The 21,816-nt window shown below is 43.7% G+C and overlaps 1 protein-coding gene across 1 annotated transcript in view; it reads left to right on the top strand.

Moving 5' to 3' along the window:
- The window catches only part of LOC138579529 (uncharacterized), a 257,277-nt gene that overhangs the window by 192,316 nt on the left and 43,145 nt on the right, over nucleotides 1–21,816 (top strand). The window contains exon 4 of the mRNA XM_069649838.1: nucleotides 19,614–19,689. Within this exon, the coding sequence (XP_069505939.1) occupies nucleotides 19,614–19,689 (76 nt within the window). The remainder of the gene's footprint in view (nucleotides 1–19,613; nucleotides 19,690–21,816) is intronic.

Here is a 21,816-nt window from a genome sequence, read left to right as displayed (position 1 = left end):
ATGGATTGGTCACATGTGGAAGGCAAATTTTCTAGTTGCACATTTGAAGTTTTAGGCCGCATATACTGCCATTGCAACATTTGCTTTGCACCAAAACGCACATCCTGGCAAGAGATAAACAAAGTACTCTGTGCAAGTAGATGATTGCATGCAGTTATTTCAACTGTCACTGTGTGGCAGTATCACTTTAATTAACTCTGTGAATGTAACAGAGAATGATGCTTGGTCCAACTCCAGTTGGGCTCTTCTTTCACAAAGGCACTCCAGTCGAGCCCGAGCCAGACAATTGGCTATGATCAGGCTCAAGCCGGCTCTTCTGTCACTATCTCTAATCCATACGTTATCTCTCCCTCGAGTTGTGACTTGAGTCTGTCTGTTTCATTGACCAACTTTCCCCTCCAGTTAGATTAGGCCTTTCAAGCCAGTCACTTCATTGTCAAGGATACATTTAGCTGGATTTCATTCATATATATTTTAAATCCAAAATAGTTTTTGAATCATTTTGCCTGGGGGAAAGCTGCTAGCACTGGGTTTCTTTCTCCTAGCTTTATTTTGCCCAGAACCTCCTCTTTCATTGGTGGGTTGTTGGACCAGCCTACCCATTGAGGAGTGTTCCTCCATGTGCTCAGGGAGGACAATTCAGACAGTTATGCATGTCTGCCTCTTCTGCCCAAAGCCACTTAGACTGTGCCCTTTTCCTGGCTTAAAAGATAAGGCAGACAAAGTAAACAATTCACTTCCTGAACTTTGACAAGGGCCCACCAATCCTTTTCTGTGATTGGCAAACATCTAAGCAAGGCTTTGAATCAAGGAGGATGATGGAGAACTCGAAATATTGAACTGTTCACCTGCAAGTTCAAACCCAGTTGTATCTGAAACAATTGTTTTTAAGTTTTCTACTACAAATTATCGTCTGTAGGACTTATATGTAGTGAGAAATTATATTTGTGTTAAGTCAAATTATTATTGTTGCGTTTACTGTATGTTTGAGAAAGATTTTCTGGTAATTCTCTGTGCTGCTTAATTTTGTGTGACATCTGACAAACCCTTAGTAGAGAAAGTGTGTCATCGGCCTACAACCAAATTGTGAGTTTTAATATGTTCACTTTTCCCACTTTCCCCTCACAAATGCCCTGCTTATTGTAGAGCTTTGAATCACACTTGCCTCAAGTCTAATCATTAGACTTCAGCTTAGCGCTGGAGAGTCGTCACTTGTCAGGATGACACAGAATGGACTGGCTGACCTTGCTGCAGAGTTTCTATATGGAGTATTTATTTATTTATTTATTTATTTATGTATTTATTTATTTATTTGCATTTAAAAAGTGCACAGAACCGCCCTGGGGCATCGTGGCGCTGTTAAAGCAGTCTTGAACTTGAAACATAGCATAGGTATAGAGTAGAGACAAAGTCTGGTGACAAAGTACAACAGTTTTTTCGTATTAGTACATGCGATTCGTTGGTTAAGCTTTGCTGTGGTTACAGTGTAAGCATAGCTGTGCTTGGGAACATTCACATTAGCCTTGTGACAATGAACTTAGATGTTATGCTATGCTGTGGTTACAGTGCAGGCATAACTGTGAAGGTGGATAGACTTTAGCGGAATAGATGTGTTTTTAAGTTTTTACGGAAGGTGGGATATGATTTTTCATTCCTTAGTGAAGTAGGTAGGGAGTTCCAATTTTGAGGTGCGAGGTGTTGGAAGCTGGATCCTCCCGCCCTGGTTCTTTGAAACGTGGGCACAAGGATCATGTCAGTGATGTGAGCTCTAGTAGATCTGATGGAGGCTTTAGGTGTGATTCTTTCTGCGAGATAAGGTGGGGCATCCCATGAGAGGCATCTATGTGTGATGGCCATGGCTTTAAAGAGTATGTGTTCTTTTACAGGTAGCCAGTGAGCATCTTTCCTTGCTTGCGAGATGTGTTCCCTTTTAGGAATTGTCAGCGCTGCTCTGAGCACGTTATTTTGCGTGATTTGGAGGTTTTTTCAGGTTTTGGGCAGAGGTGCCTAGGAAAAGGGCATTACAATAGTCCAGTTTAGTACCTATAGTGGCTCTGGCGATGGACAGGCAGTTTTTGGTGGAGAGAAAAGGCTTGACAGCGTTTATCATTTTGGTAGTGAGCACTGAGGAGGAAGCTATGGCGTTGACCTGGCGGGACATGAATAGTGAGGCATCTAGGTGAACACCTATGGTTTTTACAGTCTTGGAGACTGTGATAGTGTAGTTGTCGATGTTGAAGGATTTGTATTGAGGGGGGGGTTTGTTGAGAATTTCACTGGTCCCTACTATGAGGATTTCCGTTTCATCCCCGTTTAGGCAGAGACCATTGGCCGCCATCCAGGTTGGGATGGCTGTGTAGATTTTGTTTAGTGCTGTAGCATCTTCTTCATAAATCCCAGTTAGCGGGAGTAGTACCTGCGTATCGTCTGCGTAGTTAGTGTGCGCTATGTTTTGACAATCGAGGTTGTTGAAGAGGGGGAGCGTAAATATATTGTAGAGGGTGGGCGGTGCAGGAGCCTGGGGGGACTCCACAATGGATGATGGTAGGGGTTGCCGAGGCAGTGTCTGAGAAGACTTTCATGAGTCTCCCATTTAGAAATGAGGCCACCCAAGCAATGGCTTCCGGGGAGAAGTGTGCTTCATTTTTAAGGTGCATGCGTAGAATATCGTGGTTGACAAGGTCAAAGGTGGCAGATAGATCTAGTAGGAGAAGAAGTGCCGGTTTGCCTTTATCCATAGTGTCAGCAAGCTGTATTTTTAAGTCAAGTAGGGCTGACTCTGTCCCGTGACCAGGTCGGAAGCCTGACTGTATTTTGCCTAAGGTATGGTTGATTTCAAGATATTCCTGGATTTGCATGTAGGCAACTTTATCCAGGATCTTAAGCAGGAAAGGCACAGTGGTGATGGGCCTATAGTTGGTAGCCACTTCTGGGTCTAGAATAGGTTTTTTTAGAAGCGGGCGCACCCAGGCTTCTTTTAGACTATCTTGAACTGTATTGGCGTTGAAGGAGGCATTAATGAAAGATTTAAGGAAGGGGGCGAGTGTTTCAGTGCAGTCTTTGATCAGACTGGCAGGGCATGGATCTCCTTTGCAATTGGATGGTTTGATCTTGTTCATTATCTCAATAATTCCGTGTTCTGCAACCTCCCTGAATTTGAAGGGGGTGGTGGGGGTTTTGGTGGAGGGGGGCAGAATGCTGATGGTAGGCATGTGGCTCGTGCGGATGGTCGATTTGAGGTGCTGTGATAGGTTTTTGTGGTGTTCCTTAATTTTTACTTGTAGGAGTTCGATTTTGTTTAACAGGGCGGATTATATGGAGTTGCACCATGTTGGTCTTTCACAATGTCTTGCGATTTAGGTTGGTGTGGTGAGTTCTTTGAAGTTGGCGAAGAGTTCTTTGGATTGAGAGCTTGCATTGGCAATCCTTTCATTATAGGAGACTGACTTAGCTGCGATTATTGCTTTTTTGTATATGGCAGTGATTTTTTTGTAGGAGGATAGGGTGACTGTGGAAGGGGATTCTGCCAGGAGTTTAATGCGTTTCTTTTCTGTGAGCGGAGTTCTTTGAGTTCAGTGGAGAACCATGTATTTAAGTGATTAATTGTTTTGGCTTTTTTAGTTTGTAAGGGGGCGATGGGGTCGACGGCAGTGCTTATGGTGCTCTTGTAGATATCTGCTAGCTCTGACGGGTCAGATGATTTGAGATCTGTAGAGAGGATGTATAGGTAAGGTATAATCTTATCTTTAGTAAGATTTTTTGCGCCTCTTGCCAGTGCTGGTGGGATGGGGTTGGGCTTTTTGTGTCAGAAGCGATGGGAATGAAGATGTGAATGAGGTGGTGATCTGACCATTGAGTTGGGGTGATGGAGCTGATGTTGGTGTGAGAGTTGTGGTCGGCTATCCAATCCAGGATACGGCCTTTGTTGTGTGTAGGTGAGGTTATTTTTTGGTCAAAGCCTAGTTCTTTTAAGGCTAGCGAGAGAGATTTAGCTGGCTTGTCCTTTTTGTCGTTGTATCCTATTTTAATGTCACCTAGAAAGATGCTTTTGAAGGTGAGTTTTAGGTTTTCTGTTAGGCGATGTATAAGGTTCTCATGGGACTCCAGTAGTGGGCCCGGAGGGCGGTAGACGAGGTTGAAGGTGATGGTGGAGTTGGGGGAGAGGGCAATTTTTATAGCTAGGGAGTCTATGTTGTCACCTAAGTTGGAGGTGATTTGTCTGGCCTTGAGGTGATCTTTCAGGATGAGTGCTACCCCACCTCCTACTGATGAAAGGCGGTCTTGCCTGATGATCGAGTACCCCTGTGGGATGGCAAGGTTGAGGGCTGGCCCTGCAGCACTGTGCAACCAGGTCTCGGTGATGGCTAGGATGTCTATGTCCAGGTTAATTAGGAGTTTGTGAATTTCAGTGGCATGGGCAGGGATGGATCTAGCATTGATAAGGGCGCATTGTAGGTTGTGTGATTGTTGGGATGGGCTAGGGGTGGTGTTGAGCGGTGCGGGTGAAGCAGGGTTGGGGTGCGTCATGGCAGGTAGAGGTGGGGATGGTTTTACCATGAGGGCTGGCGTGGTAGGAGTGTTGGGTGTGACAGGTGGGGCTTGGTGAGTGATAATAGGGTATCTTGAATGGAGACCCAGGAGTTGGTTCCTGATGTTGGTGGGTCTAGTGTAAGAGGTTTTGCTAGGTATGGGATGGTGTGCTGTGGTGTTACTTCCATAAAGAATGATGATAGGAAGTAAGTAGGAGGAATGTTGGAGGGGAATATAAGTGGGGCATCTGGTGAGCTAGTGATTTGGTGATGAGGCATGGCGAGAGTAGGTAGGGGTTGAGATTGAGTAGCAGAGCCACTGGATACTAGGAGCGGCAGACAGCGAGTAGTGCCCTGCTAGGGCAGTATGGGCAGTTAGGGAGTGGTGCCTCTGGATGTGGAGTCCAGCAATTTATGGCAATGAGGCAACAATTTATGGCAAAAGTTGCAAAAATGTGGGGGTCAAAGACTGGGGCACAATTCGGGTAATGCAATGCAATTTGGGCTGCGAGAAAAGGCACAAACTGCGGATCGTGTTGCAATATGTAGTGAGAACTAGGCACATCTAAATATGAGAAGCAGTGTGGGCAGCAAAATCAAGGCACATTTTAGAGTCAAAATGCAAAATGCAAATGGGGTCAGGAACTAGGCACATCTAAATATGAGATGCAGTGTGGGCAGCAAAATCAAGGCACATTTTAGAGTCAAAATGCAAAATGCAAGTAGGGTCAGGAATTAGGCACATCTAAATATGAGATGCAGTGTGGGCCACAAAATCAAGGCACATTTTAGAGGCAAAATGCAAAATGCAAATGGGGTCAGGAACTAGGCACATCTAAATATGAAATGCAGTGTGGGCATAAAAATCAAGGCACATTTTCAATCAAGATGCAGGTGGGATCAGGAACTACGGCACATCTACGTTCCGAAGGCAATATGCGGTGCTAGCAGCACCGTGACAAAAGGTTCTCATTTAGCGCAGGTTGCTTGAGGCTGTTTTGTTATAGATACCGAATCAAACGGAGGGTGGAGGGGCCAGGTCTTAGTCATGCGTGTGAAGGAGCACTTGAAGGAAAGCAGAGGAGGGGCAGGGCCAAGAGTCAACAATGCATACCTTGTATTTTGGCTGATAATCTCTGCGCAAACTGGCGCATAACAGGCGTACAACAGGGGCCTTATTGAGTGGGCCTTGCCGGATGCGGGCTGGCTTCCGCCTGCCGGCGGGAGGGAGGGATTTAAATCCCTGTGGTGTTGCTGGGCAACGCAAAGCTTCTGGTGGCGAGCGTGCGGGCGGCCATCTTAGAGGCAGGCGAGGGATCAGCTGCTGATTCTTTCGATCCTTATATCAAGAAACTGTAGTATGGGCTGGCATGCAGGCACGCTTGGGTAAAGATCCTCTTAACCTCCAAGCTAGTGTCCATATGGACAAATTGGAGTATGACCAAGTCCCATATTTGAGGGCAGAGGATGGGGTGACAATGGTTGCTGGGGAACACCATACACTTTGTGGTGCATACCCCAGAAGAGGTGTACAGTGTAGGACTGAGTCTCCCCATTCCATCACTGACCTCAAGTGTTCTCCCCACCATTCAGCCCCCAAGTATCCTGTGCATCATAAAGATAAGCCACATCATGGATTAGTGTAGCAGACATGTAGCCTCAAATCACACAGTTCACACAACTACAACCACAGGCACCTACAGATTGTCCAGTTATGAAGTCTGGTTTGCTTAAAAACAGCAGCTTTCCAGTGTGGCTCACCCCATGGTTCAGGAATTGTGTACGCTCCTTCTCAGGCACACATGGGTCTGCCAGAATCCTTGAGGAATCAGTTCAACCAGTCCAGTAGGTATGCCATGAAAGAAAAAAGGAGGCCCTGGGTTCTGGACATGACAGTAAAGATCACTGCATGGAAATTAATGAAAGTTGGTAGTCAGATGTTTTATTACCATGGTTAACGGACACAGGTGCGTACCACTAACTGAGTGTTAACACTTGCCAAATCTGTAGTCTCTCCTTGTTCCTGCTAACCGCCCACCAACCTCACATGGGAAGCATATCTGATTTTCACTTGTGCAATTGATGAACCTAGGAGCAGAGGTGGGAGAAGAAGAAGCAGAGGTGGGAGAAGAAGGAGCAGAGGTTGGAGAAGAAGGAGTAGAGGTGCAAGAAGAAGAATGAGCAGAGGTGGGAGAAGAGGAGCAGAGGTGGGAGAAGAAGGAGAAGAGGTGGGAGCAGAGGTGGGAGAAGAAGGAGCAGCGGTGGAACAAGGATTGAAGGTGGGTGAGAAATTAACAAAGAGGATGGTAGGAGTGTCAAATGAGAAATTATATTGTACCTCCTATTGCAATGAATATGTGTATATTGGCCTACGCCAAGCTGCTTGTAAGCCAATTGCGAAGAAATCCGTGTTGCAAGGTCCTGACCTTAGAATCAATGTAAGCCGTCATTTTAGGTCAAGCCGCCATTTTAGGTGCGCTTTGTAAAGTCACCCTGTGGGTTAAAATGGTGGAAGATGTCAAGTCCGAAATACAACATGGCCGTCTTGACCTCTGCGTGTAATTAATATGTAACTTGCCTGCAGGCCACTTGTTGGGGTCGTGAACTGAGACCTTGTCCTTCGTTGACCTGTGTGTAAAGGATTACTCGCATCAATGAAACTAATCCGCGAGCATATGTTAAGAACAATGTATTCAAATACTGAACTGAGAACACTTGTTTAACTACATTGTATTAATGTTTGAGAAGACCTGTATGGGAAATCCCAAAAATACACAGTTGCCATATAGGCTTGTTGACGTATGTATTAAAGGCAAACTAGTTGCATGTGGATATGCGAACTCGGCACGAACCCTAGATCAGTAATGTATTAGAGAAATATTAACCCGAAGTAGGGTTGGACATTGTGTTCGCAAATGGTATAAAAGAGCAACAAATTCTAATGTACAGCGTCTTTCACTGAATACACCGAACCACGCTAGAGTTCGCTGTGTTGCACTGAGGGCCGATAGCTATCTGATTTTGCTTTGTTTTTTGTAATTGATTCAGTATAAATTAAAGATCTTTGTATGTTCCTTTGTAACCCGTGGTCAGTGTATTTCCTTTTGGGGTACTCAGCCTCTATATTTTGATTTTTTTTCACAGTTGCACACTCAAGATTGATGCCGGATTATCGATGGTTGACCCTCGCTATCGGACCGGGATCGGACGGTGTGACAAAAAGGGGCCCCACTGAACGACACTGCAGCAGCGCTTCATGACCCGATCCCTGGACGATTAGCTTGTGGTCCGAGAACAGCATCTTGACAAGGGTCCACTTATCGAGGCGGGCAGATTTGCTGAAATCACCAAACACGAGGTAAGATTAGTTAGGTAAGATTCTTTGAAATCCGATCGGACCTCCTTAGGAAATCGATCAGGTGAGTCGTGACCCGACTCTTAAATAATCCTGATAATTTGATTTTGGCGTATTGTATCTGCAGACACAATTATTGACCAGGTAACACCAATAATTTGATATTACTGGGAAATTGTCTACCTGCTTCAGTGCGTTATTCCGCAGTGATAGGCAATCTTTGGAATTTAGCCGTCCGGCACCACAGGAGGTGTTCGCCAGCCTGTACTATGTACTGTAAGCATGGCATTGGAAGTATAGTGTTTAATTATATTTGGCACAGACAAACCAGACATGCCTCCGAACGTCAGTGGCCAATCAATGGTAGTTTTCAAATCCCTCGTATTGAGTATTTAGAGTCAATTCTATTAAAGAAAAAGGCCAGACCTGCAGCATTTGATATTTTGCAGAATTGGAAAAAAGAAGCGTTGCAGCAACTTAAAAGTAGAGAAAAACATGCGCACCGTCATAAGACGAACACCGAAAAAGAATTATTGTATGACCAAGATGAACATTCTGAGTCGACTAGGAATATGGATATGGCTTTCTCACTTGGAATTCAGAAAATCTATCCTTCTAAAGACCTTCGTGTTTTCGACGAATTCATAGACAAATTGTTAAATGAACGAAGGCCTGGTGCCTTTGCGCCACCTCTGTATGTTCCTCTTCCTGCTGCTTTACCTCTTCCTGCTGCTATTTCTGCTCTACCTGCTGTTGTTCCTGCTCCTCCTAATGCTCCTCTTCCTCCAGTTAATGTTCCTCCACCTATTCCTCCACCTCTTCTTATTACACCAGTAACAGTACCTCCATTGAATTTGCCTGCTCCCTCTCTTCCAAGTGGTCCTGTGCCGCTTGTAGTCGATCAAGGTGCGGGGTCGAAGGTTGTCACTCGCAATACTGTACCACCAGAGAAGAAATGAGATTTGATTGCATGGGCTAAGCATTGTATGGAGAGGGATGTTCAAGCTAATGTTTTTGCCATACTTTATAATATGGATAATTTTCCTGAGAAAAATGTTTTTATTGAAGGTTTAGGGATTCATTTATGTGTAATGTGGGGAAAATTAAATAAAACAGATCTCCCACAAGGGTTAAGGGATCTAAACACTCCAGCATTTTCAAGAGACACTGTGGAGAATGTAAATTAGCATGTCGAGAGGTTATTTGAGTATAGAAAGGAGTTGGAAAGGTTACAGAATGAGGATGACGAGGGGGAAAGTATGTATGTACAGAAATGGTTCCTTCCTTGTCGAAAGTCGATATCTGAGGAAGCACGAATTTGTACAAAGGACCCGCTTAGATGGATTTCAGATATGTCGATAACTCCAGTTGAGGTATATGACACATATAGTCAGTATACGCCAGAAATGCAGAGGAAAGTGATACAGGTAATGATAGAGTACCTACAGGATGATTGTGTAAAAAGAAAGATTAGTTGTCCCACAGAGTTATTGAGTATTTATAAGAGAGCTTTTTCACTTGACACTTCTTCGACTGCTTTAGCGCTCGACTTGGCTCTGTTGCTTAGTAAGCGTTCCGAGTCACCTACTTCTCAGTTGCCTATGAGAGAGGTTCCTCCCATATTTGTCCCGAAGGTTGAGATTGCGGCCGATGCTGCACAGGGTATAGTCGCTGTGAACATTCCTGCACATTATATATCACAGTTTGTTCACGTCCCGTTCTCAAGACAGGAAATGAATACTATTAGACAATCTATTCCTGATATTAGGGAAAATCCGACAGGATTCTATAAAGAAATGGAGACCGTCTTGCAGTCCTCAGTGTTCACCTTAGGCGATATTGATTTATTATTTCCTGTACTCCTGCCCGTAGATTTGTGGAAACAAGTTAGGACTATAGACGACGTGCCAGGGTTGGGAGATACATGGGCGAATATTATAACTAGATTATATGGAGAAAGGCCAGCTGGTGAAAGACCACCCCAGGTGATACTAACTTTGCCTGATAGAATCATTGCAAAATTAAAAACCATAATTCCCGAGAAGAGAATTATTTGGGACAAACTTACGGCCTGTGTCCAAGGGAAGTCTGAGGGTGCTACCGAGTTCTTTAATCAGTTCGAACAGGTATTCTCGGATTTCAGCGGACAAGACTTAGGCACAGAGTCTGGGAAAAGGTTATTTGTGGACAAATTTGTGCGTGGATTGCTGCTTGACATCCAGTCACAAATGATGTCTTCTGAGAGCGCTTGGCAGGCGAAGTCCCAATCAGAAGTACTGCACATGGCTCAGTACTATGAGAATCATGTCAATAATGAAAAAGATAGAGTTGAAAAACAAAAAGGTGATTTAAAGACTGAAGTACTATTACAGCAAATTGTTAGAGGCCCCAGAGGGGGTAGTTCGCAGATTAGAAGTCAGTATGTTCCGCAAGGGAATGTGCACTTGGGTCCTGTGAACATTAACCAGTGTGCCTATTGTTGACAAGAGGGTCATTGGCGTGCACAATGTCCCGTCCTTTGACAGAGGTCAAATAACACATTTGGGAATATGGGTAGACGATCCAGAGGTTGCCGGGTGTAGGGGGCGCTGGTAGAGGTCAGTTTGCACAGGATCCTCAGCAACCTTTTCCACAGGATAATCAGACTTCAAGTGTGGATATTAGGAACATATTTGATCATCCTTCTGCTGCATATTTATCTGAAGAGTTTCCTTTTGATGATATTCTGTTTCGTTAGGATTGGCCAAAGCAGGGTTTGGAACCTACACCTATTCCTGTCAATCAGAAAGGTCCCTACGTTTAAATGGTGGTGGGAAATAGGAAACATCTGTTTTTGATAGATACTGGAGCACATAAGTGTTCCATTGATCATTCACGGGTTCCAAACATTCCACTGTCAGGGCAAACCAATGTTTCTGTAGGGTTTTCTGGAACGCCAGTTGTTTGTCCAGTTTCATCGCCGGTACCTATTTCTTTGGGTCCCTTTACGGACCATTGTCCATTTCTGTTGACTTAGAATTGTGGAGAGAATTTGCTGGGGTTGAACCTGTTAAAAGAATTAAACGCAGTGATTTACTGTTCTTCTGATGGAGTGCGCTTGACGATTTCATCACAGCAATTTTATGTCTCGTAATTCTTGACTTGACTTTTGCCGCCAGAATTCATTGACGTACCAGAGAGTTTATGGACTGTTGACGACAACGATGTCGGTGTTTTACAGATTGAGCCTGTTAAGATAGTTTTGAAACATGGGATTGTGTTGCCACGCATTCCCCAGTATAAGATTTCATTTGAGGGCGAGCGAGCTTTGAAATGCATTGTTTCTGATTTTGTGCATCGCGGGGTGATTGAGGAAATTTCAGGAAGTTTGTGCAATAGTCTGATTTTACCAGTGTACAAGAAAGGCGATAATGCAATTCCATTTCGTTTCATAATTGATTTACGTGCCATTAATAAAGTCGTTGCTCTGCAATTTCCAATTGTGCCTGATATGACAATATTAACCATGATCCCAGCTACAGCTACTTACTTTAGTGTTGTGGATCTAAAGAATGCTTTCTTTAGTATTCCTATACACAAGGATAGTAGATACTTGTTTGCTTTCACCTTAGGGGGACGCTCGTTCACATTTACTTGTGCACCTCAAGGGTACACAGAGAGTCCTAGCATCCAGAGTAGGGCCTTGAAAGAACAGCTTGATACCCTTGAATTGCCCTCTACTTGTACATTGCTTCAAGATGTTGATGACTTGCTTTTAGCTGCTGACTCTGAGAGCGCCTGTAAGGAGGGCACTGTGTTATTGCTTATTCGTCTAGCTAAGCATGGACACAAAGCTTTGCTTAAAAAGTTTCAATATTGTTGCCAGGAGGTCGCCTATTTAGGCTATCTCCTGTCAAAGGAGGGAAGAAGATTGACACCTGAAAGAATAAAACACATTTCTGGCATGTCTGTCCCAAATACACAGAAGGAAGTTAGAGCCTTGATAGGTATGGCTTCTTAGTGTAGGTTGTGGATCCCGAATTTTTCACTAGTGATCAAACCGATTTTGGCTTTGACAAAGAAGTGCAATTCTTCGCCATTGTCGTGTAACGCGGAACACCTCTGCAGCAGTTTTGGGCACACCAAACTATGAAAAGGCCTTTGTGTTGTTTGTGCATGAATGTGATGGATGTGCTTTGGCTGTATTAATGCAGGAACATGGAGGGAACAATAGGCCGTGCGGTTACTTTTCTTCCGCCCTTGATCCTGTAGCATGCGCTTTGCCAAGATGTTTGCGAGCTGTTGCTGCTGCTGCTGCGTCTGTAAAACAGAGTGAGGGAATGGTCCTAGGCCATGATCTAACCCTGATGGTGCCTCACTCTGTAGATGTTCTACTGAACCGAACCCAAATGCACGCCTCACTTCTGCACAGTTGACGAGATATGAATTGATCTTGTTTGCTCCTCACATCCAAATTAAGAGGTGTTGTGTTCTTAATCCGGCTGAACTCCTACCTTTCCCGCAAGATACTACTTGCGGCGATGAAGAGTCACATGACTGTCTGTATACTACCGAACAAGAGACAAAGGGTAGAATTGATTTGAAAGATACTCGTTTGGATAATCCGCAAGGAGAGTTGTTTTGTGATGGCTCTTGCTTCAAACTTCCGGATGGTACATCCACAGCTGCTTATGCAATCACCACATAAAGCACGGTTGTGGAAACCAAGAGAATCACCCATAACTCTGCGCAGAGATTATAGCATTGACCCGAGCTTGTGAACTTTCCGAAGTGCTTGCAGTAAACATATTTACTGATAGTCAGTATGCCTTTGGGGTGGTTCACAACTTTGGGAGACTTTGGTCAGAGAGAGGGTTCTTAACTTCACATGGTACCAAAATCCAACATGGTTCCATAATAGTACAACAGCTCTCAGCGCGCGCGCTTCCTATTCAGTTAGTTGTCATAAAATGTGCAGTACATCGAAAGATTATAGATGACATAGGAAAAGGGAATGCTTTTGCTGATCAGATAGCTAGACAAACTGCTACAGATCGACAAACGGTTCCATTCGGCCAGACACGCTCAGAGCGCCGGACTAGTAGAAAGACAAAATGGTATCATCAAGAACAAGCTTGCTAAGACGTGTGCCGGCACTAAATTAAAATGCCTGACGCCTTACCGATCGTGTTATTATACATCCGTACAACCCCTCAAACTAAGACTGGGCTCTCTCCATTTGAGGTGGTAATGGGGAGACCTGCCAATATCTGGAACCTTCCTAAATGTAGATCTTTGAGAGATGTTGAGAATGTATTACTTTCAGATTATTGCAGCCAGTTGACTAAAAACCTGTGTTTGATTTAATCACCAGGTGCGAGAGGCTTTACCTGTGCGATACGAGGGCCCGGGCCACAACATACGGCCTGGAAGCTGGGTGCTCATCAAGGCATTTGAGCGCTCTTCCTGCCTTGCACCTCACTGGTGGGGCCCATTCCAGGTCCTGTTGATCAGGCAAACGGGGATGCGGGTTTCTGGAAGAAAGAATTGGATCCACGCGTTGCACGTCAAGAAACTTCCTCACCCAGTGCCACACAATGCAGAAGAAACAGAACCCCTCGCTAACGCTGCAACCAATGATCTCAAAGCAGTAGATAGCGCTGAGAGTGTATCAGAGAATCTTTCTGAGCCTGTGAGGCTTGGGAAACCAGCCATTTCATCTCCACACTCTCCAAAAGTTTTGCTTCAGGAAACTGCTGTTTCAAATTTGGCATCTTCACTTGTTTCTGATACGTTGCTTCCAACGTGAAGTGATGACACATTGTTTCCGGATCAATCAGTAGAGGGAAAAGCAAGGTACGACCTGAATCCAAGAAAATAGACTTACGGCACGGTTTTGCTGTGCATTTGATAGACGTACGGCACGGTTCGGCTGTACATTCAGAGGAGGAAAGGATCATCAAGGGCTTATTTTTGCCAAAGTTTGAGAAAGGGGATTCTGTTGGCTAGGTTGTAGAAGGACTAAGAAGTCGTGTGGCCGGGAGATCGCCAGCAATGAACATTGGGGTTTCCGCTTGAAGACTACAATGTCTGCCACCGCTACCGCTCGTATGGGACTTGTAAATGATTGTGTGACCAACCGGGACAATGGACAATGCACCTGGGCCCCGAAAAAATATTGCTGTGTTTTTATAATGATATTTGGTTTTATAATAGTCACTGTCCTAGGCTTATGGTACCTCAAGGAAATACATCCTTTAGAATCCTTGTTACTGACTGAAAATGTACCTACTGTTCCTACTCCCTTTGTACATTTGCATACTCTGTCCCCTAGGGACTCCCAGCATAGACAAAGGTACCACAATAATACTCTGCTACTTATCATAAATGCTACGCATGCCATTTTTAATAAGTCTAACTGTTGGGTCTGCTCACATTTACCACAACACGGGGATAAGGGGCTAGATTGGTATATTCATCCTTTACCTTTGACAACTGCTTGTTATGCTTCTCTTAGAGCACTGTTCTTTGGCTGTTGGAACGATAGCATCTCGGGGAACTTTGATGGCACTAATTTGAATAGCTTTGAGAAACGTGTTCTGACTCCCCTGGGATGCTAGCTTTTCGGAAATAGGAGTAAGCATAACATTGCTTCTATTAGGCCTTCTGATAGACTGTCTCGTCCTTTCCAATCCTTGATTTTCTTTAAGATGGCTCCGACAGGCAATAAGGATGCCATGCCTCCTTCTTACACTGTTAACCATAGCCCGATTCAGTTTCTTTTTGCATACAGAGGAATGGTACTCAGTCAATGGGAGATTTTAAAGGTTGTCCCAACATTGCAAATTTGACTGGGGAAGACAGACCTTTGTATGTAGGTGGACCTGTCTACTTTTTTTGCGGTAATGTAGCATTTCCATGGTTGCCCAGGGATTGGCAGGGAACCTGTTATTTAGGGATTCTGTTACCTGGAGTGTATATAGCTAGTACAGTAGAGGTTTCAAAGGCTTGTCCATGGCGGGACAACAACAATGACACTCCAGTACAAATTTTGGGAGTTATAGCAAAATCAGTTGTGCCATTTTGGGGACAAATTGCGAATTTCGAGGATATCAGAAGACTAGCGAGAGTACTGGAGAGAACCATCAACCGGACCACGGACATACTCTATAATATGACATTAGAACAGAAAGCGAAAAGATTAGTAGCGCTTCAGAACCGGATGGCATTAGATGTCATTCTGGCTGAACATGGTGGAATGTGTAAATTAGTGGGGTCCGCTTGCTGTGTTTTCGTGCCAGATTCTTCCCCAACTATCTTCAAGGCAATACAGAATCTGCATGTCCTTAGTTCAGAAGTGCATGTTCCCGAGGGAAACTGGGATCTTAGCGCTTGGTTCTGGGACTTCTTGCAATCTTGGGGTTGGAAGGTACTTTCAGTCTTACTGATCATTTTGGGAATTCTGTTGTTCCTTTGTTGGTGTATTCAGTGTCTACCTAGTATATGTTTGATGCTAGGGGGATGTTGCGCACAAGCGATAGGCACGATAGGACATAAAGTGTATGCCCCAGATAAAACTTCCAAGGAATATGTGTTAAAGGAAATTTTAGCGAATGACCTGATGGCAATAGATATTTCTGACAGCGATTCAGGGTGCATGGACGATGATGCATGGAGTTATTTGCAAGGAGATCAGAAGGAGTTTAGCACTTGGGATAGGCCAAAAGGAGGGTTTGTCAAATGAGAAATTATATCATACCTCATATTGCAATTAATATGTGTATATTGGCCTATGCCAAGCTGCTTCTAAGCCACTTGCGAAGAAATCTGTGTTGCAAGGTCCTGACCTTAGAATCAATGTAAGCCGCCATTTTAGGTCAATCCGCCATTTTAGGTGCGCTTTGTAAAGTCACCCTCTGGGTTAAAATGGTGGACAGTGTCATTCCGAAATACAACATGGCCGTCTTGACCTCTGTGTGTAATTAATATGTAACTTGCCTGCAGGCCACTTGTTGGGGTCGTGAACTGAGACCTTGGCCTTTGTTGACCTGTGTGTGAAGGATTACTTGCGTCAATGAAACTAATCTGCGAGCATATGTTAAGAACAATGTATTCAAATACTGAACTGAGAACACTTGTTTAACTACATTGTATTAATGTTTGAGAAGACCTGAATGGGAAATCCCAAAATACACAGTTGCCGTGTAGGCTTGTTGACGTATGTATTAAAGGCAAACTAGTTACATGTGGATATGCAAACTCGGCATGAACCCTAGATCAGTAATGTATTAGAGGAATATTAACCCGAAGTAGGGTTGGACATCGTGTTCGCAAATGGTATAAAAGGGCAATGAATTCTAATGTAAAGCGTCTCTCACTGAATACACCGAACCACGCTGGAGTACGCTGTATTGCACTGAGGGCCGATAGCTATCTGATTTTGCTTGGTTCTTTGTAACTGATTCAGTATAAATTAAAGATCTTTGTATGTTCCTTTGTAACCTGTGTTCGGTGTTTCTCCTTTTAGGGTACTCAGCCTCGATATTTTGATTTTGTTTTCACAGGAGGAGAAGAAGAGCGAAAAAGCCTTGGGAGGAAGGAGGGTGAGCAAATGAGAGATTGGAGGATATAGAAAGGTGTGGCCTGCCAAGGGTTGAGGAGAAGTAACAATCAGTGTGGCCGAATTATGAGGAGGCCAGAAAGGGGAAGGAAGAAACAATGAGAAATCCAGTGAGAAAGACAAGGAGAAACCTGAAATGGATGAGAGGTGTATTAAAGGTGTGTAGAGGAGAGAAGAGGTTGCAGAGTTAATGTCTCCACTATCTAGACCCTGGTAATAATCTTACAGTGGTGGGAAGGACATAAATTGCATCTGAAGTCCTAGCAGAATAATCAGCTGAGCCAGAAACATACAGTCAGGGTCCAACGTTAGCAAATGAGTATGTAATCTGACCCTAACAAGACAACCCAAGGCCCCAGGTGTGACTGTGTTGACTACTCCACAAGTTTAGGAGGGCCAATATGACATCCAGAAAAGTCCATCCCAAGTCAAAAAAGACTCAAACCCCCAGAGGCTGTGAGAAACCAGAAGACGCTTGGAAGGCAGATTTGTTTAGGAGCAGAAAAGCACAGGGACCATGGTCCTAAGAAATTAGGCTCTATGTGCACCCAATCCAAAAATCCCACTCATGGGCTCAGTCAAGCTTAATCCCCTGTTTTTCTGTAGTAGTCAGTAAAGGAAGTAAACTTGTAATTTAGCTTTGATACCGTGGCTGTGGCCTGGGCCACCCGATCCTTCCAAATGTCCTTTATGATGAAGTCAACCCTGCTCTTGAACTGATTGCCTGGTTGCTCCTATGGCGACTCCTTGGAGAGGAGTTTGAGCCTCTGATGTCTGATTTCACATGTGACACAGAGACGGGTGGTCAGTGAGCTGGAAGTGACTGAGCTCCTTTGTTAGTCTGCATCGAGTGCCAGTAAGAGGTAAGCCCTGCCCTCAGCTTTGAGGGGATAAGAATATCTATTTTAGTCAGAAGACTGCTTTACCATTCACATTGGTGTTGAGTGACTTTGAATCCTGGAGGAGCCAAAAGGCATCCATGTGGTGAAAAAGCTCCATCGGTAGCACTATGTGTGAATGCGTGCAATCGGAAAATGAAGTGGTCCAGATATGGTAAATTCATATAGCCACAAAGTGTTTTAGTGCACTGAAATTCAATGCAATGACCAAAATGGCAGCATTTATGCTCCTGCAGTGAAAGGATAACTACCCAGATGCTAATGGCCGTGTACTATTTTTCCAGTGGATGCGTCCCACATCCCAACAGGTGTTTTTTGCTTTATACCCTGGCTATGAAGGGCCAGATATCCAAGCTATTTGCATACCTGTGGCCAGATTACAGAAATTTTGCACTGGTGCAAGTACAAGGTTTGCACGGTATTAGCACCAGGGCAAAGTTTGCCTTGTTTTTAAAAAGTCTGGGACACATGTAAAAGTATATTTTGCATAAATACCGCCTGACAGTAAACATTGGCCTAAACAAATTCGCATTGCAATGTAAATCGCATTGAATGAACCTGAAACAGGCTGATTATGTCACAATTTTAAAGTTATCCGCCATTTTGATTAACTCCTGCTTTCTGTCCCATGTTACAATTTGTGTTTTCAGCTCCAGGAGAGCAAAATTAACGTTGTACTGTGTCAACGTAGATATGCATGTTGAAGCTGCTAAGGTGGATTGTTTGTCCTGCTCTAAGGAAACCTTGGAGTTAAACAAGAGCCATGCTAATCAGTAATTTAGATGCCATCTGTACCAATAGTGTCTTCCCCCTTCAAACAGCAGAAACAGAATATTGAATAGTTGAACATGTGCTTTTGCAGAAATCTTTGTTTTCACTCCTTGAAACTAAGCTGTCTTTAAACTCAAGAACAAATGGTAGACACGTATAAGTAAATGAAACAAGGACTGTTACCTTTGTGTCCACTGTTTGGAAAACATATGAAGTGTTTAACAGAAAAGAATCAACTATTCAGAAATGTTTAAACATGTATTAGTTATGTGGAAAGGCTATGAATCCTAGGTAAATGTAGGACACGAAGAGGGGCTGGAAGATGTGTCCGGGATTGTGGAAAATTGTATAAATACTTGTGTTTTTGCGATGTCCAGCATTCTCTCATCTCACAGTGTCTGCTTACACACATTGCTGGGTGTTGAGGGCCAGACAGCTGTTCTGTTAATAAAGTGTACTTGTACCTTTGGACTCGTGACTGGCGTATTTCTATTATGTGGTATTAAACCTCGATATCTTTAATCTTTCACACATTAAAAAACCAATGCACCTTGACAAGTGCAGGTTGGCATATTGCCCTAGTGCTGATGCATTTTTGCATCAGGGCAAAATTTGCCCTAGTGCTAACACCATTCTACTGGTGCTTTTAATAGTCCAAACACTGTTGAGGTGCAATGGCTGTTTTAATGTGTCCCAGTGTTTTTTCAAAATAGGGCAAACTTTGCCCTAGTGCTAATACCGTGAAATCTTTGCACTTGCACCAGTGCAAAGTTTCTGTAATATGGCCCCTGTAATCTGGTAAGAAATTAAGCCTGAACATAGAATTAACATGGCTTTGGCTCCTCAATCAATCCCAGATGCGCCATTAGGTGGCCAGACTTTCACTGTTAGTCCTAGTCTCAGTCGCCATGCATTGACTTTCCTTGAACTTTGAACTCGAACCATCACCCATGGAGCTATTATTGGATTCTTTAATTTAGTAACATTTGTACAGTTTGTCTGTATTCTGTATCATTTGGGGTTATATGTTTTGTTCATGGTTCAAAATTAATTTTAATATATTGTTTCTTTTTTTCTCACTACACACTTTTAGAACACAGTGTTCAGCCATTGCTGCTGCCAAAGGAAGATGAAATACGTCATCAAGCCAATCTTGCCACCTTATGCCAAATTGGTTGAGCCTCCTTTGGCCGAATACTTGTCCATGTGTTGGCTAAACCTAGACATACCTTCCCATTTACTGAGTGCTCGACAGCAACCTCACGGTCTGATATGTTATTGACTACAACCCAGCATTATCAGCCATTCACAAGTACTAGTGTATTGGGTAATCCCTCGGTTTCTCTAGTTTGTCTATAATCTGGCAGCCCAGTAGACTCCAGCTTGCATAATATGGTGGATGGCGGCAGGCAGCCCATCCACGTCACACTTGTGATTCCCTGCATGTCTCTTGCTTCCAGATTCCATGGTTGTGCCAATGAATATGAAAGAAGAGCTCAGGGTGGATCAGCGCGACAAGCATATCTACATCCCCAGGTAAGACCGTACTCAGCTTGATAACATATCACATAGACAGTATGTGGTGGGCAACAGTTGTCCTCATATCACATAGACAGTATGTGGTGATACAAGGGGTGGGCAGGCATGCGTGGCAATATATAGAATCCACTTCCGTTCAATATTTCATTGCTGGCAACACTCAGGTTCAGTTCTAAGGGCCATATCGCCTCTCCTTCATCGTTGTAAAGCTTGTTGGTGAAATGTTTTGTGAAGCACCCAATAGATAGGTGACCTTTAATCAATGGGTAATCTGGGATATATCAAATAAAATGTGTGTTAAATACTTATAAGGAAAAAATCCCATTACCTCATGCACACAGCAGGGATGCCACATTTCTGCCACTTGTCAATTCTACACGCTTCCATTGGCTGCGCTCCTTTAGGAGCTTAAAGGGACCTACCAATGGACTGATTTGTAAAGCGCTTTTCAATGGGATATTGCCATTGTAAAACACTTTTGTAAATCAGGCCCCAAGTGTATAACGACCCTTAGTTAGTGGTTAGAGGTTGAGAGGGGTGACAGGAGTCGCCACTATTCAGGCCATCAATATTTGTGCCAAGTATAGGAACTTACATGGACAAACTGGGTAGCCAGGCAAGACAGACCATGAAACCATTTTGAAATTCCATTGACATGGTGGGAGTCATTAGACAGTCCAGTAAAATCCATTATTCATTGAAGTTACAGAAGCAGGATGCCCTGCATGGAATTTGACAGCTTCAAAAGGTGGAGTGGAATGAGTAAAATGGGACATATTCTTGTTCACTCTCTAGTTTTACTCTCATTCTTCCAAAGAGGTCAATTCTGCCTGAAAATTACGCTTCACAGGCAGCAATTATTAATGGATTCCTATGGAATCCGCCTGGCACTGAGTGTGGAAAACTGAGGCATATTCCTCAGGAATCCATGTGTTTTATGCCTGCATGAAAGCACCATGCACGCATAAAATGGAATGCAGTGGCAAAAAGGAGGTCAGCACAGTGGGGATCTTACCTCCACTCTGTGCCCCTCCTTTTGCTGTTTCCATCTCCCGCTCTTCCCCATTTAAATTGGGGGTGAAGTTATACATGCGACTTTCTGGAGCTACATCCTCTAAGCCTGTGGTCCACAGGCCAAAATATACACCCCCAGATTTACTTATCTAAATCACACAGCCATTTCCAAACACAACAAACACAGGACAAGTGGCCCACCTTCGAAGTGCACAATGCCGTTGATCAAACTGCCTCTCCAGTGGAAAGTGCAAATCTTAAGGTGTTCAGCAAACGAAAAAGCTGACACCCAAATCCGTATAGCATATCCTACCTTTCTACCTCATTGAATCAACTTGCATAATAACACGTTCCTTCCTTATACAGACATTATTCATAATCCCTTGCATAGTCTCAACCTTCTAATACCCAGACCCTGCTATGCTGGGAGTTGTCAATATCACAGCCTATTTTAGAATATGATTAAATAAAAGGTGAGTGCCAAACCCAATTCTTCTGTCCTTATATTTCTCCACTAGTCATATCGTTAACCCTTCCACATTTGCACCCTTGTTTGACAATGTGTGCAGGTTAAATGGAGGCATAAAAGCAAGTTGAGTTGTGTTTATGCCTCCATGGCGGAGGAGGGACATAAAGGGGAGATATGGCCTGCACCGTACATTCCTCCTCCATCTCGTCAGGGCTGCTCCCCATACATGATTAGATGGTTTTGTGGAATAATTTGTGTCAGACATGGACCACCATCCAGTAAGACACACATAATAGGCTATGCTGCCCACAGTATGGATGCTTAACCCCAAATAGCAGTGTGAAGTGTATGACAATCAAGGAAATCTAGGCAACAATGCATGCCTGTCAAGGGAAAATATTTCTGGGACAAAAATCCAAACATTTATTTTGTAGAGATTGTGTTGTGAATAGCAAGATCAGTGGGTATAGTTAAGACAATTCAATGAGAGATTTTTCCTAAGACTAATAGTAAAGATTCAATGTTGAACCTACCCTAAGCCTACACACGTTTCACCCAAAAATGAGCTTCACCAGGGCTGATTGCAAGTACATGTTACTAACATATTTACATTCATGATTTGGGGTACAACTTTAAAAATT

The sequence above is a fragment of the Ambystoma mexicanum genome, chromosome 3p, assembly GCF_040938575.1.
Source record: "Ambystoma mexicanum isolate Mex_15411 chromosome 3p, UKY_AmexF1_1, whole genome shotgun sequence".
In the NCBI taxonomy this organism is placed as follows: Eukaryota; Metazoa; Chordata; class Amphibia; order Caudata; family Ambystomatidae; genus Ambystoma; species Ambystoma mexicanum.
Note: the sequence above shows the minus strand (reverse complement) of the source record. Positions and strands in the feature narration are given on the sequence as shown.